The 14205-nt window shown below is 63.5% G+C and overlaps 2 protein-coding genes across 3 annotated transcripts; both read left to right on the top strand.

Annotated features, from left to right (window-relative positions):
- The first annotated feature begins 3187 nt into the window (after positions 1-3187).
- RPL19 (ribosomal protein L19) lies at positions 3188-8032 on the top strand. Its single transcript, XM_071450563.1, has 6 exons — positions 3188-3262; positions 3753-3859; positions 5115-5237; positions 6124-6244; positions 6957-7067; positions 7842-8032. Exons 1-6 carry the CDS (start codon positions 3258-3260, stop codon positions 7963-7965), a joined length of 591 nt encoding a protein of 196 aa, XP_071306664.1. The 5' UTR covers positions 3188-3257; the 3' UTR covers positions 7966-8032.
- A 138-nt stretch (positions 8033-8170) lies between these two features.
- On the top strand, positions 8171-13513 carry LOC139601458 (transcription factor CP2-like protein 1). Of its 2 annotated transcripts, XM_071450562.1 has the most exons (16): positions 8171-8477; positions 8569-9133; positions 9213-9355; positions 9441-9517; positions 10150-10255; positions 10321-10427; positions 10527-10679; positions 10871-10981; positions 11063-11151; positions 11913-11970; positions 12068-12161; positions 12236-12326; positions 12432-12508; positions 12938-13083; positions 13206-13257; positions 13327-13513. In XM_071450562.1, exons 2-16 carry the CDS (start codon positions 9051-9053, stop codon positions 13362-13364), a joined length of 1425 nt encoding a protein of 474 aa, XP_071306663.1. In that variant the 5' UTR covers positions 8171-8477; positions 8569-9050; the 3' UTR covers positions 13365-13513. The 2 variants fall into 2 exon arrangements, with proteins under 2 accessions (XP_071306663.1, XP_071306662.1); XM_071450561.1 differs by lacking the exons at positions 8171-8477; positions 8569-9133; positions 10150-10255 and having other exon boundaries at positions 9135-9355; positions 13206-13513.
- Positions 13514-14205: the final 692 nt, after the last annotated feature.

Genomic DNA, 14205 nt, shown 5'->3' with positions numbered 1-14205 from the left:
GGGCGCCCCCTCCCCACATTGCTGCTCGACGCGCTTTAGAGCTGGGGGGGACCCCAAAAAGAACCGGGGGAGGGGGGACAGAGACCCCAGGCAGGAGCAGCCCCCATCCCCATCCTGAATCCAGCGCTCCCTCGGGACAAGGCTGCCCCAAAAATCTTCATTTTCCCCCCAAAACACCCCCGGGGGAGCACAGGGAGAGCCCCCCATACCCCACCGGGACAAGGCTGCCCCAAAAATCCTCATTTCCCCCCAAAACACCCCCGGGGGAGCACAGGGAGAGTCCCCCATACCCCACCGGGACAAGGCTGCCCCAAAAATCCTCATTTTCCCCCCAAAACACCCCCGGGGGAGCACAGGGAGAGCCCCCCACACCCGGCTGGGTGTCCTGGCAGTGTCCCCTGTCCCAGCTGAGTCCCCCGGCTGTGTCACCTCCCTCCGGCTGTCGGAAAGTTCCCAATTCCTTCTCGCCCACCCCACCAGGAGGGGATTTTCCTGTCCCCATCCCAGGACAGCTGGCAGAGAATTTTCCACCCTCCAGCAGCAGCTGGCGGGGGGCTCCGGGTCACCCCAAGGACCCCAATCCAGATCCCCCAAGCCTGGGAAAGCCAACCCTGCTCTCCTGGATGAAAATAAAATCCCTGGGAGGGCTCTGGGGGTGTTTTTGGGGGGGCTCTGGGTCACCCCAGGGACCCCAACCCAGACCCCCCATGCCTGGGAAAGCCAATCCTGCTCTCCTGGATGAAAATAAAATCCCTGGGAGGGCTCTGGGGGTGTTTTTGGGGGGGCTCCGAGTCACTCCAGGGACCCCAACCCCGACCCTGCTCTCCTGGATGGAGATGAAATCCCTGCAGGGTTTCTGGGGGTGTTTTTGGGGGGGCTCTGGGTCACCCCAGAGACCCCAACTCAGACCCTCCATGCCTTGAAAAGCCATCCCTGCTGCCCTGGACGGAGATGAAATCCCTGGGAGGGATTTTGGGGGGCTCCAGGGACCCCAACCCCAACCCTGCTCTCCTGGATGCAGATGAAATCCCTGGAGGGTCTCTGGGGGTGTTTTTGGGGGGCTCCGGGTCACCCCAGGGATCCCAATCCAGATCCCCCAAGCCTGGGAAAGCCAATCCTGCTCTCCTGGATGAAAATCAAATCCCTGGAAGGGCTCTGGGGGTGGTTTTTGCGGATCCTTTCCAGCCGGGATCGTGCCCGGGGGTAGAGGCGGGCACCATCGCCTGGCACTGCGTGGGGAGATTGGCACAGTCACGGCATCTCCTCCTCCTCCTCCCTGCCAGCTCCCCGGGCACCCCCGCTGCTCCCGGGAGGAGCTCCACGAACCTGGAACCACGGAAATTCCCGGGAACCCAAAAAAAGGACGGGAAACCCCCCCGAGAACGCAGCAGCACCAGCAGCGCCTTTACCCGAAACTCCTCAAATTTGGGCTCAGCTGCTTTTCCTCCTCCTGGGATCCTTGGGAAGCACAAGGTGGCACTTCCAGAGGGTTTGGTGGCACTTCCAGAGGGCTCGGTGGCACCGCTGTCCCCGGCATTGTCCCATCCCCGTGCGGTGCCAGCAATTCCCGCCCCGGGAAGCTCCGGTTTTGGGGCTGTTTGTTGAAGGAAAAGGATGAGGCAGTTGGGAAACAGCGAGAGGCTGTGTTTATCCCTGTTTTTTCTGGGAAATCGAACCAAAAATCTGGCGGCAGCAGCAGCTCCATATGGCGGCTCTGCCACATCGCCGGGAGGCAGCAGCGGCCCCGACCCGGGGGGGGTTTGGGGGAAATTCAGGTGATTTTGGGGGATAACCAGGTGATTTTGGGTGTAATCAGGTGATTTTGGTGTAATCAGGTGATTTCAGGTGTAATCAGGGGATTTTGGGGGATAATCAGGTAATTTTGGGGGATAACTAGGGCGAATTCAGGGGATAATCAGGTGATTTTAGGGGATAATCAGACGATTTCAGGAGTTTATTGCGTGATTTTGGAGGGTAATCAGGTGATTTTTGGGGTTCACCACGTGACTTCAGGGGTTCAGCAGGTGATTTTGGGGGTTTACCAGTTGATTTTGGGGTATAACTAGGCGAATTCAGGGGATAACCAGGTGATTTTGGGGATAACCAGGGGATTTTGGGGGGTAACCAGGTGATTTTGGGGGTTTACCAGGTGATTTCAGGGGGTACCAAGGTGATTTTTGCAGGTAACCAGGCGAACTCAGGGGGTAATGAGGTGATAACAAGGTGATTTTGGGGTTCACCAGGTGATTTTGGGGGTTCATCAGGTGATTCTGGAGGGTAATCAGGTGATTTTTGGGGTTCACCATGCGATTTCAGGGGTTCACCAGTTGATTTGGGGGGGTAACCACGTGATTTCAGAGTTAACCAGGTAATTTTGGGGTATGATGGGGTGATTTTTGGGGTTCACCAGGTGATTTTGGGGATAATCAGGTGATTTTTCGGGATAACTAGGTGAATTCAGGGGATAACTAGGCGATTTTAGGGGGTAATCAGGTGATTTTTGGGGTTCACCAGGTGATTTTGGGCTCTCAGCACGATCCCAAAGCAGATTCAGGCCTCCCAGTATAGACCAGTTTAGGCACAGGACAGGGCCAGTGCTCCAATGAACACGTCCAGACCCGTGCCTGGACATGTTCAGTTCTGCCAGCAAGGGCTGGGAGGAGCCCTGAACCCTCTGCCCTGCGCTTCCCACGCCGCCAGCAGGGCAGGGACATCCCCTAATCCCATCCCAGTGCTCCCAGTTCATCCCAGTGCTCCCAGTATGGGCCAGACCGGTGCCTGGACAGGTCCAGTTCTGCCAGCAAAGGCTAAGACGAGCCCCGAACCCTCTGCCCTGCACTTCCACGCCGCCAGCGGGGCAGGCACATCCCCTAATCCCATTTTAATCCTATCCCAGTGCTCCCAGTTCATCCCAGTTTGTCCCAGCGCTTCCTCCACGTGCCTCCCACGTCCCCACAGCGCATGCGCAGCCCCCGCCCAGCCCTTCCCGCCGCGCACGCGCGGGCTGTACCATCTTACTACAGCCGAGGGGGGAGCCGGGCAGGACCCACGCCTCTCCCACGCGTTAGGCGTGGGTTTCGCTCCTTTAGATAAGCGACCACGAGTGATTTTATCACGTTTGTTCCTTTATCGCGTTTCGGACTGCGGCGAGGCCGCGGGGATGGGCGCGGGGGGGAGGGTGGGGTGGTACGCGCCGCGCTCAGGGGGCGGGGTCAGCGCTGCCGCTGCGTCTCTCCGGCCCCGGCGCCGCCGCCGCCATGAGGTGGGAGTGGGACCGGGGCCGTTGCTCGGGGAATAACGGGGGTCGGGAGGCACCGGGGGGGGGCTGGAGGGGAGTGGGAGAGTGTCCTCAGAACCGGGACGGCGTCCGGGCAGTGCTGGATGGCGGCCTCGGGTGCTGTGAGGCGGCCGCGGCCTCCTGGGCCTGGCGGGAAGATGGCGGAGGGGCGCCATGGCTGCGCTGAGGGGCCGGGGAGGCGTGAGGGGGGTCTGGGGGCGCTGCTGTGGGGCACTGCGGACCTTGGATGCGCCCCTTGGAGCAGCGCGGGGTGTTTGAGGAACTGAGGGGGGTGAGGAGGGGTCTGAGAGGCGGGGGGGAAGAATCCTTGAGCGGGATGGGGATCCCATGAGGGGCGATGCGGGACCCTGAGGGAGCGTGAGGGTCCCTAAAGGGGGGGTCAGGGGTCCCTCAGGGGGCTGTAGGGTCCCTAAAGGGTGCAGACCCCCCTGATCCGTGCCCATATCCCTCCCAGTATGCTCCGGCTCCAGAAGAGGCTGGCCTCCAGCGTCCTGCGCTGCGGGAAGAAGAAGGTGTGGCTTGATCCCAACGAGACCAATGAGATAGCCAATGCCAACTCCCGTACGTGAGGGGGATCTGTGGGATCCAGGAGGGTGGGAACAGAGGTTTTGGAGAGCTCAGTAACAGTGGGGTTGGGTTAGGTTGGTAAGGTCATCGAGTCTGGGAAAGATCTCCTAAAAGTTCACGATTTGGCTTAGGTGAAATTCAGCAAATTCTTTGCAGGTTAAAGTGGGGATTTTCAGGATTTGAACTGATGAGGTGCCTGGTGGTTCTGAGATAATGAGGGAGGGAATTGGGATCGTTGGAGGTTCAGTGGGAGAAACAGGAGAGAAAACAAACAGGAGGGATGGGGGATGATGACAGGGGTCTAGGGAGGGGAGAACAGGGATTTGACAGGGGGAAAACAGGGTCCTGAGAGGAGGAGAACAGGGATTTGAGAGGGGGAGAACAGGGTCGTGAGGGAGGGAACACAGGGCCCTGAGGAGAGGGAAAACATGGATTTTAGGAGGGGAAGAATGGGGTCCTGAGGGGGGATCAGAGCTGTGAGGGAGGGAACATGGGGCCCTGAGGAAGGGGAAAACAGGGAGGTGTGAGGAGAGGGAGAACAGGGCCCTGAGGGAGGGAACACAGAACTCTTGAGAGAGGGAAGAACAGGGCTTTGAGGAGGGGGAGCATAGCTCTGAGAGGGGAAGAACAGGGCTCTGAGAGAAGGGAAATCAGCTCTGTGAGAAGGGGGAGCAGGGCTCTGGGGAGGGGGAGAACAGGGGTGTGAGGAGGGGGAACGCAGAGCCCTGAGGAGAGGGAAAATATGGATTTTAGGAGGGGGAGAATGGGGTCCTGAGGGGGGATCAGAGCTGTGAGGGAGGGAACATGGGGCCCTGAGGAGGGGGGGAACAGAGCTCAGAGGGGGTGAAGAACAGGGGTGTTAGGAGAGGGAGAACAGGGCTCTGAGAGGAGGGAACACAGAACTCGAGAGAGGGAAGAACAGGGCTTTGAGGGAGGGGAACATAGCTCTGAGAGGGGAAGAACAGGGCTTTGAGAGAAGGGAGAACAGCTCTGTGAGAAGGGGGAGCAGGGCTCTGGGGAGGGGGAGAACAGGGGTGTGAGGAGGGGGAACACAGAGCCCTGAGGTGGGGAGAGCAGGGCTCTGAGGGAGAGGAAACAGCTGTGAGGGGAGCAGGGCTCTGAGGGGAGGAACAGAGGGCTCTGAGGGAGGCACTGCCTTGTCCCTGGTGTTGGGTGCTCTCCACGCCCCCGGGCTGGGGTGGGTGCTGTGCTGGCAGCCCCCAGGAGGTGCTGGGTGCTCCTTTTGCAGGGCAGCAGATCCGGAAGCTGATCAAAGATGGGCTGATCATCCGCAAGCCCGTGACCGTGCACTCCCGCGCCCGCTGCAGGAAGAACACGCTGGCCCGCAGGAAGGGCCGGCACATGGGCATCGGTGAGGGCAGATACACTGCTGGGAGTGCCCAATCCCCCTGGGAATGGGGGAATCCACATCAGGGAGTGCCCAATCCCTCTGGGAATGGGGAACTGAGTGCCCAATCCCCCTGGGAATGGGGGAACTGAGTGCCCAGTCCCCCTGGGAATGGGGGAACTGAGTGCCCAGTCCCCCTGGGAATGGGGGAATCCACATCAGGGAGTGCCCAATCCCCCTGGGAATGGGGAATTGAGTGCCCCGTCCCCCTGGGAATGGGGAATTGAGTGCCCAGTCCCCCTGGGAATGGGGAATTGAGTGCCCAGTCCCCCTGGGAATGGGGGAACTGAGTGCCCAGTCCCCCTGGGAATGGGGGAACTGAGTGCCCAATCCCCCTGGGAATGGGGGAACTGAGTGCCCAATCCCCCTGGGAATGGGGGAACTGAGTGCCCAATCCCCCTGGGAATGGGGGAACTGAGTGCCCAATCCCCCTGGGAATGGGGGAACTGAGTGCCCAATCCCCCTGGGAATGGGGGAACTGAGTGCCCAATCCCCCTGGGAATGGGGGAACTGAGTGCCCAATCCCCCTGGGAATGGGGGAACTGAGTGCCCAATCCCCCTGGGAATGGGGGAACTGAGTGCCCAATCCCCCTGGGAATGGGGGAACTGAGTGCCCAATCCCCTTGGGAATAGGGGAAATTCCCCACCTTCCACAGCTGCTGCTCACTCACCCTTGGAAATCCCCTCCTGGGTTTGGGAATCCCCCCCTGGGTTTGGGACACAGGAAGCCCCTGGTTTGTGTCCCTGATTGTTCCTTTGAGGGGAAAGGGAGCATGGAAAGCTTTGGGATGGGTGTGGGGCTGAGCTGGCAGGAGTTTGGGCTCCTCCTGACCCCTCTGCCCCACTCCAGGCAAGAGGAAGGGCACGGCCAACGCCCGCATGCCCGAGAAGGTCACCTGGATGCGGCGCATGCGGATCCTGCGGCGGCTGCTGCGGCGCTACCGCGAGTCCAAGAAGATCGACCGCCACATGTGAGGGCTGGGCTGGGCTGTGCCCCCAGAGTTCACTGCCCTGGGCATCCCCAGCCCTCCCTGTATGGGCCAGACCAGTCCCTGACAGGTCCAGTTCTGCCAGGAAGGGCTGGGATGAGCCCTGAGCCCTTGGCCCTGCCCTTCCCACACAGCCAGCGGGGTGGGGACATCCCCTAATCCCAGTGCTCCCATCCCATCCCAGTCCACCCCAGTGCTCCCATCCCATCCCAGCCCATCCCAGTGCTCCCATCCTATCCCAATGCTCCCAGTGCTCCCATCCCAGTCCACCCCATCCCAGTGCTCTCGCCCCAGTGCTCCCATCCCAGTGCTCCCATCCTATCCCAGTCCACCCCAGTGCTCCCATCCCAGACCATCCCAGTGCTCCCATCCTATGCCAGCTCATCCCAGTCCATCCCAGTGCTCCCATCCTGTCCCAGTCCGTCCCAGTGCTCACATCCCAATCCACCCCATCCCAGTGCTCCTGCCCCAGTGCTCCCATTCCAGTCCATCCCAGTGCTCCCATTCCAGTCCATCCCAGTGCTCCCATCCCAGTGCATCCCACTCCATCTCAGTGCTCCCATCCCAGTCCACCCCAGTGCTCTCAGTCCATCCCATCCCAGTGCTCCCATCCCAGTCCATCCCAGTGCTCTCAGTCCATCCCATCCCAGTTCTCCAGGCAGGTGCTGATGTCCCCACCCCCTGTGCCCCACAGGTACCACAGCCTGTACCTGAAGGTCAAGGGCAACGTGTTCAAGAACAAGCGGATCCTCATGGAGCACATCCACAAGCTGAAGGCCGACAAGGCCCGCAAGAAGCTCCTGGCGTAAGTTGCTGCTGCAGGCAGGAGGGATTGCCAGGGATGATCCCCCCCTGTGGGGCATTCCTGGGGGAATCCATCCCAAACGGGCAGGGCTGGCTGGCAGCAGGGAAATGGGGGCTCTGCTGGGCTTTGGGGTTTCACCGAGGTGGGAACTGGGAGGTTCCTGATCAGCTGCTGGAGTGGATGAATGATTGACCAGGGCAGGGCAGGGATTGCAGAATCCTGCTGTGTCCTTGGGGGGAAAAGCTGAACCTGAGCACTCTGGGATTCAGCAGAGACACGTGACCCCAAACAGCTGCTCCTTGGATGGAGTGAATGGAAATCCCCGGGATCCAGCGGGGATGGGTGGTGTGGGACAGCAGGGGGATGGGGACAGGGTCAGGGTGGTGGGGAGCTATGGGACAGGGTGGTGTGGGGCTGTTCTGGGTGTTGTGGGGCAGGGGGCAGGGTGGTGTGGGGCCATGGGACAGGGGGCAGGGTGTTGGGGGGCTATGGGACAGGGTGGTGTGGGGCTATTCTGGGTGTTGTGGGGCAGGGGTCATGGTGGTATGGGGCTGTTCTGGGTATTGTGGGAATGTTGTGGGGCTGTTCTGGGTGGTGAGGGACAGCAGGGCCAAAGGAGATGGGGACAGGGGTCAGGACGGTGTGGGGCCGTTCTGGGTATTGTGGGGCCATTCTGGGTGGTGTTCCGGGTGTTCTGGGTGTTGTTCCGGGTGTTGTGGGGCCGTTCCGGGTGTTGTGGGGCCGTTCCGGGTTCCTCATGTCCCGACCCCGCAGGGACCAGGCGGAGGCGCGGCGCTCCAAGACCAAGGAGGCGCGGAAGCGCCGCGAGGAGCGGCTGCAGGCCAAGAAGGAGGAGATCATCAAAACCCTGTCCAAGGAGGAGGAGGCCAAGAAGTGACCTGGGGCTGTCCCCTGCTCCCAGCCTGTCCCATCCCCTGGCCTCCAATAAAACATCCCGGACTCTTCCCGCCGAGCCTCCGTGTCTGCAGCAGGGAGGGGTCAGGGAAACGCTGGGGATCCCTGATGGGGCCCTTCCCCACGGCCCCGGGCACTGGGGACCCCCCTGAACCCCCAAAGGCTCGGGGAGGAGCTGAGGGGCTGGAGCTCACCCTAGGGACCCCCCAGACTCCCCCTGCAGCTCCTTGCCAGCCTGATCCCACAGTGAGAGTGGCTGGACAGACAGACAGACAGACAGACACAGCATGGATGGGCTCTGCCCCTCCCCTGGGCCCACCTGGGGGGGTTCAGTGAGCTGAGGAGGGTCCCCCCACCACTGAAATGGAGCTGGGACCCCCCCAGCTCATCACAGTGATGGGTCTGTGTGTGACACCCCAGTGTGTGTGTGTGTGTGACACCCCCCAGTGTGTGTGTGTGACACCCCCAGTGTGTGTGTGTGTGACACCCCAGTGTGTGTGTGTGTGTGTGTGTGTGACACCCCAGTGTGTGTGTGTGTGTGTGTGTGTGTGTGTGACACCCCAGTGTGTGTGTGTGACACCCCCAGTGTGTGTGTGTGACACCCCCGTGTCATGTCCCAGTGTCACCAAGAGGGGACATTGCACCCATAGACCCCCTCCCCAAATCTGACGACCCCAACCCCAAGTGGGGCACACAGCACCCACCAACCCCCCCACCCTCGGGGCTCTGCAAATGCTATTTTTTTAACCCAAAAAGAGCCAAATCTGGCAGGAATTAAAGGGGTTAGGAGGGGGGTAGTGACAGGACGCACACAGGGGGGGTTCTTGGCTGGGACAAAGGGACTGGGGGAGCCCCCTGGTGTCCCCCCCCATTGTATTGACAGCACACGGAGCCCCTCCCTCCCCACTGTTTACTGTCAACAGCCCGAACTGGTCCCAACTGGGCCAAACTGGGCCCGGCCCCGCTCCCATTCCCCTCCCCGTGCCTATAAAGGTGGGGGTGGGGCCGCCCCCCTGTCCCTCGGTGCTGTCACCCTCTGCTCGCGGGGTGTCCCCCCTGTCCCCCACCATGCTCTTCTGGCACAGCCAGCCCGAGCCCTGCTGGTCCAGCCCTGGGGACGCGTTCCCCCTGCCCGCCTCGGGGGCGCTCAGGTACCCCCAAATCCGCTGGGCTCGGGGAAACTGAGGCACGGCCGAGCTCCCACCCTTTCCGGGGGGCGTTTTCCCGCAGGGACCCCCCGGTCCTGCCCTGCCTGAAGCAGGAGGAGCCCAAGGGCGTCCCCACATGGCAGCCGCCCTTCCGGTACATCCTGTGTGCCCCGACCTCCCCGGCCATGCGGCACCACGAGGAGACCCTCACCTACCTGAACCAGGGTGAGTCTGGGGGCACGGGGGGGAGGGACCCCCCACCCCTCCCTCACAATGAGGGCTCAGTCCCCCCTCCCGGCCCCCTCCCCAGGGCAGCCCTACGAGATCCGCATGATGGGAACGGGAACGGCCCGGGGGGACCCGGCCGAGGGGCGCAGGGTGGTCAAGGTGAGCGGGGTGGGGACGTGGGGGGACCCTGGGGAAAAGATCTGGGCTCAAGTCCCGGTTCTGTCCCAGTCCAGACCCAGTTTGCCCCAGTTCAGCCTCACTTCAGCCCCAGTCCTAACCCAGTCCAGCCCCAGTTCTACCCCACCCCAGCCCAAATTTTGCCACAGTCCAGCCCCATCTTAGTCCTATCCCAGTGCAACCCCAGTCCTGGCTCTGTTGCCCCAGTTCAACTCCAGTCTAGCCCCAGTTTTGCCCCAGTGCAGCCTCCTTTCAGCCCCAGTGCAGCTCCACTCCAGCCCCAGTTCGATCCCAGTTCAGCCCCAATTTTGCCCCAGTCCAGCCCCAGTTCAGCCCCATCTCATTCCCAGTCCAGTCCTAGCTCTGCCCCAGTTCAACACCAGTCTAGCCCCAGTCTAGCCCCAGTTCAGCCCCAGTTCAGGCCCAGTCCAGTCCTAGCTCTGCCCCGGTCCAGTTCCAGTCCAGCCCCAGTTTTGCCCCGGTCCAGCCCCATTCATCCCCAGTCCAGTCCTAGCTGTGCCCCGGTTCAACCCCAGTGTAGCCTCAGTTCTGCCCCAGTTCTGCCCCAGTCCAAGCCCAGCTGAGCCCCAGTCTGGGGCCGTGCCCCTGCCCAGAGCCTGGTCCGGGTGGTTTTCCACGACCGCCGCCTCCAGTACTCGGAGCAGCAGCAGCTCGAGGGCTGGCGCTGGAGCCGCCCGGGCGACCGAATCCTGGACATCGGTGGGTGCCGGGGCTGGGGAGGGGCCGGGGGGGCTGCAGGGGCCGCGCTGACCCCGCTCCCGCAGACATCCCGCTCTCCGTGGGGATCCTGGAGCCCCAAATCCACCCCACGCTGCTCAACACGGTGGAATTCCTCTGGGACCCCTCCCAACGCACGTCCGTGTTCGTGCAGGTGGGAGCCGGGGCTTTGGGGGGCTCGGGGGGGTCCTGGGGGGTCACAGCGCCCAGTTCCGACCCCACTGTCCCATCCCATCCCATCCCATCCCATCAGGTTCACTGCATCAGCACCGAGTTCACGCTGCGGAAGAACGGGGGGGAGAAGGGGGTCCCCTTCCGCATCCAGATCGACACCTTCGGGGTGGGGGGCAAGGGGGACCCCCCTGAGCACCTGCACTCCGCCAGCTGCCTGGTCAAGGTGTTCAAGGTACCGGGGAGGGGGGGAAACCAGTGCCCCCAGTGTTCCCAGTGCTCCCAGTGCCCCCAGTGTTCCCAGTGCCCCCAGTGCTCCCAGTACCCCCCACTACTGGGAGACCCCGCTCTGGGCTGGGGGGTGGGTGCATGGTGGGGTCTGGGGGTCCAGGGGTGGCCCGGGGCCACCCTCACCCCCCGGCACAGCCCAAGGGGGCCGATAGGAAGCAGAGGACGGAGCGGGAGAAGGTGGAGAAGCAGCCGGCGGCTGAGAGGGAGAAATTCCAGCCGCCCTACGAGAGCACCGTGCTGGCCGAGGTGGGGCCCGGCCCTGGCGCCCCCCGTGGGCCGAGGGTACCCCCGGGACCCTGCACCCATCACCCCCCGCCTCCTCTTCAGTGCCCCCCATGGTCGGACGTGCTGGGTGCCCCCCACAGCCCCCCGGGGCTGCCGTCCCTGCACCCCTTCAAGCTGCTGAGCCCCGAGAGGTGAGCAGGGAACCCCAGACCCCCCATTTCCCCACTGCTGGGGTCTCCCTCTGTGACCCCTGCCCCACAGGGTGTGCGTGTGTCTTTCCCCCTGGGAAAGCCAGGGGTCTGCTAAGGAAGGCAGGAGCCTCCCCTGAGATGGAGAATGTGAACCCTCCCCACCCCTCTGAATTGCTGTAAATTTTAAATTAAGGGGCTCTCAGGCAAAAATATGAGAGCAGGAAATAACAGTTCTTTAATAGGGAAAAGAGAAAAATAAAAGGATAAAATAAACAATGCAGTACACCAGAACAACACTGCCAGAGTCAGAACCCAACCTGACACCCTGTGGGTCAGGCTGTTGGCAGCAGAACCATTGGAATTGTGGCTCAGCCCTCCTGCAGTGTCAGGGGTGGTTCTGTTGGAGCAGGGATCCTGTAGAGAAGGATGGATTCTGCCTCTGAAGATCCAGTGGAGGAAGAGGCAGCTGCTGTTCCTCTGGGGAATCCAGTGGAGAAGCTGTGCTGGTGTCTCAAAACCTCTGGATTATATCTGGGTAGCAATGCTTGGCTCCTCCCTCTGGGCTCACATCTCCCAGTGGGATGCTGTAGTTCTTATCAGCCATGCAGGGACATTTAATTGCTGTTATCAGCAGTGTCCCCTCCCGAGGGAGGAGTGATTGTGGTCACTCAAAGAGAGAGATAAGGCAAACTGCCCACTTGACAAAGATAATCTGCCATACAGATGGCAATTGAAAACATCTTGCCTGCAATCTTCAACAGCGCGTCACCCATGTCACCCGCCTGCGCTGCCGAGGGCCCCGCGGAGAGTCCTGGCGAGGTGAGGGAGCCCCCAGAGCCTCCCCGGCCCCCCGGGACGGGCTGGGGTTGTGCCCGCTCGGGTCGTGCCCCACTGAGCCCCCGCTGAGCCCCCACAGGCGCTGAGCCCCTGCGCTTCCCCGCCGGAGACGCAGCAGTGGCTGCTCCGCCGCCGCTTCTCCTCCTGCGCCCGCGTCTTCGCCAACTTCACCGGTGAGAGCCGGGGCCGGGCCGGGGCTCAGAGCCGGGACCCCCTCCTGCCGCCCCCTGAGCGCCCCCGTCCGCAGGCGCGGATCTGCTGAAGCTCTCGCGCAGGGACCTGATCCAGATCTGCGGAGCCCCGGACGGGATCCGCCTCTGCCACGCCCTGGCGGGCAGGTCAGGCTCCCGCGCCCCCGGTGCCGCTTTCTGGGGACCCCCGGGGGGCTCCGTGGGGTCCGACCCCATCCTGGCCCCCCGCCAGAGCCTCCTGTGCCCCCTCAGGTGCCCGCGGCCCCGGCTGACCCTGTACGTGACACGGGAGCCCGGCGGGGCTGAGAGTGCGGAGGGGGCGGGATCAGGTGAGGAGGGGCTCAGGTGTGCGGGGAGGGGGCTCAGGTGTGTGAGGAGGGGGCTCAGGTGTGTGAGGAGGGGCTCAGGTTTGCGGGGAGGGGGTTCAGGTGTGTGGGGAAGGGCTCAGGTGTGTGAGGAGGGGCCCAGGTGTGCGGGGAGGGGCTCAGGTGTGCGGGGAGGGGGCTCAGGTGTGTGAGGAGGGGCTCAGGTGTGCGGGGAGGGGGCTCAGGTGTGTGAGGAGGGAGCTCAGGTGTGTGGGGAGGGGGCTCAGGTGTGCGGGGAGGGGCTCAGGTGTGTGAGGAGGGGCTCAGGTGTGTGAGGAGGGGGCTCAGGTGTGCGGGGAAGGGGCTCAGGTGTGCAGCAGCGTGGGGATGGAGGGTGGGCACTCAGCCCCATCCCATCCCATCCCATCCCATCCCACCCCATCCCATGCCCAGGGCTGTACCAGGAGCTGCACCTGCAGCAGCTGACGGTGCCCGAGCTCACCGCGAGGTTGGCGCAGCTGCTGGGGCTGCCCCCGGGGCAGATCCTGCGGCTCTCCCGCCAGGGCCCCGCCGGCATCCACGTCCTCGTCAGCGACGCGGTGAGGACACGGGGACAGCCGGGGAGGGCAGGGAGGCACAGACCCCGCAGCGCCCCCGAGCTGCAGCAGGAGGGTCCCTGAACCCCCCTGAACCCCCCTGAGCCTCCCCCTGTGCCCCGCAGATGATCAGGAACCTCCAGGACGAGACGAGATTCGTGGTGGCGATCGGCAAAGGTACCGCGCTGGCCGCGGCCGGGCAGGGGACATCGGTGGCCCCGACTGAGCCGCGTCCCCTGCCCGCAGCCCCCGGCCCCGAGGGCTTCCAGCTGCTGCTGCGGTAGGAGCCGGCCACGCTGGGAAGGGACCGAGAGAGGAGCCCGGGGCTGGCAGAGCCCCCAGAGCCCGCCCGAGGGGACGGGACCCGTCCTGTCCCCCCCCGTGTCCTTCGTGTCCCCGCTTTCCATTAAAGGACGGTGGGAGCGGCCCCGGACACGGCCTCGTCCTTGCAGCGCCCGCGGGGGTTCGGGGTCCCCGGGGTGGGTTTGGGGTGCGGGGTCGGTCCCTGGGCCCCAGCAGGGGACACCGGGCAGGGCAGGTCCCGTCCCAGCCCTTGCGGACGGAACCGGGGCAGCCCCGGCGGGCAGAGCCCGGTGCCGCCTCCGGCCGGTCGCGAATGGGGCTCTGCAAACAGCGGAGCCTTCCCGGGGCCGGCGGAGCGCGACCGGGACGTCCTTGGGAGCGAATTCCTGGGGCAAAGGACGGGATTGGGATAAACAAAGCGGGAGCAGGGGAGGAAGGGGAGGACCGGGAGGAGCTGGGACAGCCCCGGAGCGGAGCCGCCATCACAGACACGGGGGGGACACGGGGAGGACACGGGGAGGACACGGGGAGGACACGGGGAGGACACGGGGCCCGGGACCCATCGCTGGAGGGGACAAGAGAACGCCCCCGATCCTCCCAACAGCACCGCATGGGGATCCAGAGTGCCACCAGCCCTGTCCCGAGTGTCCCCTCTGTCCCCACCAGGGCCACCTGAGCCAGGCGTGTTTGTAACTTCCTGCCACTGTCACACCCGCAGTGCCAAGCACGGACCTCACCATGGAAAGGAAATTTCCCAGCTCTCTCTGTGCCCCAGCCCAGGGAGGGGATGCAGCAGCCACCGGGAGACCCCCGAGTTTGAAA

Source organism: Agelaius tricolor, unplaced genomic scaffold (assembly GCF_023055355.1).
Source record: "Agelaius tricolor isolate 1412-34295 unplaced genomic scaffold, bAgeTri1.0.p SCAF_31, whole genome shotgun sequence".
Taxonomy (NCBI): domain Eukaryota; kingdom Metazoa; phylum Chordata; class Aves; order Passeriformes; family Icteridae; genus Agelaius; species Agelaius tricolor.
The sequence above is the reverse complement of the archived record's forward strand: the minus strand, read 5'-3'. Positions and strand labels throughout refer to the sequence as shown.

Bases quoted from the DNA above. Each gene is read 5' to 3' on its own strand.
- LOC139601458 (XM_071450562.1), top strand. From the start codon at position 9,051: ATGCTCTTCTGGCACAGCCAGCCCGAGCCCTGCTGGTCCAGCCCTGGG. The intron at 10,680-10,870 runs GTACCGGGGAGG...CCCCCGGCACAG, and splicing joins GCCTGGTCAAGGTGTTCAAG to CCCAAGGGGGCCGATAGGAA. The intron at 13,084-13,205 runs GTGAGGACACGG...TGTGCCCCGCAG, and splicing joins ACGTCCTCGTCAGCGACGCG to ATGATCAGGAACCTCCAGGA.
- RPL19 (XM_071450563.1), top strand. The intron at 3,860-5,114 runs GTACGTGAGGGG...CTCCTTTTGCAG, and splicing joins GATAGCCAATGCCAACTCCC to GGCAGCAGATCCGGAAGCTG. The intron at 5,238-6,123 runs GTGAGGGCAGAT...GCCCCACTCCAG, and splicing joins GGGCCGGCACATGGGCATCG to GCAAGAGGAAGGGCACGGCC.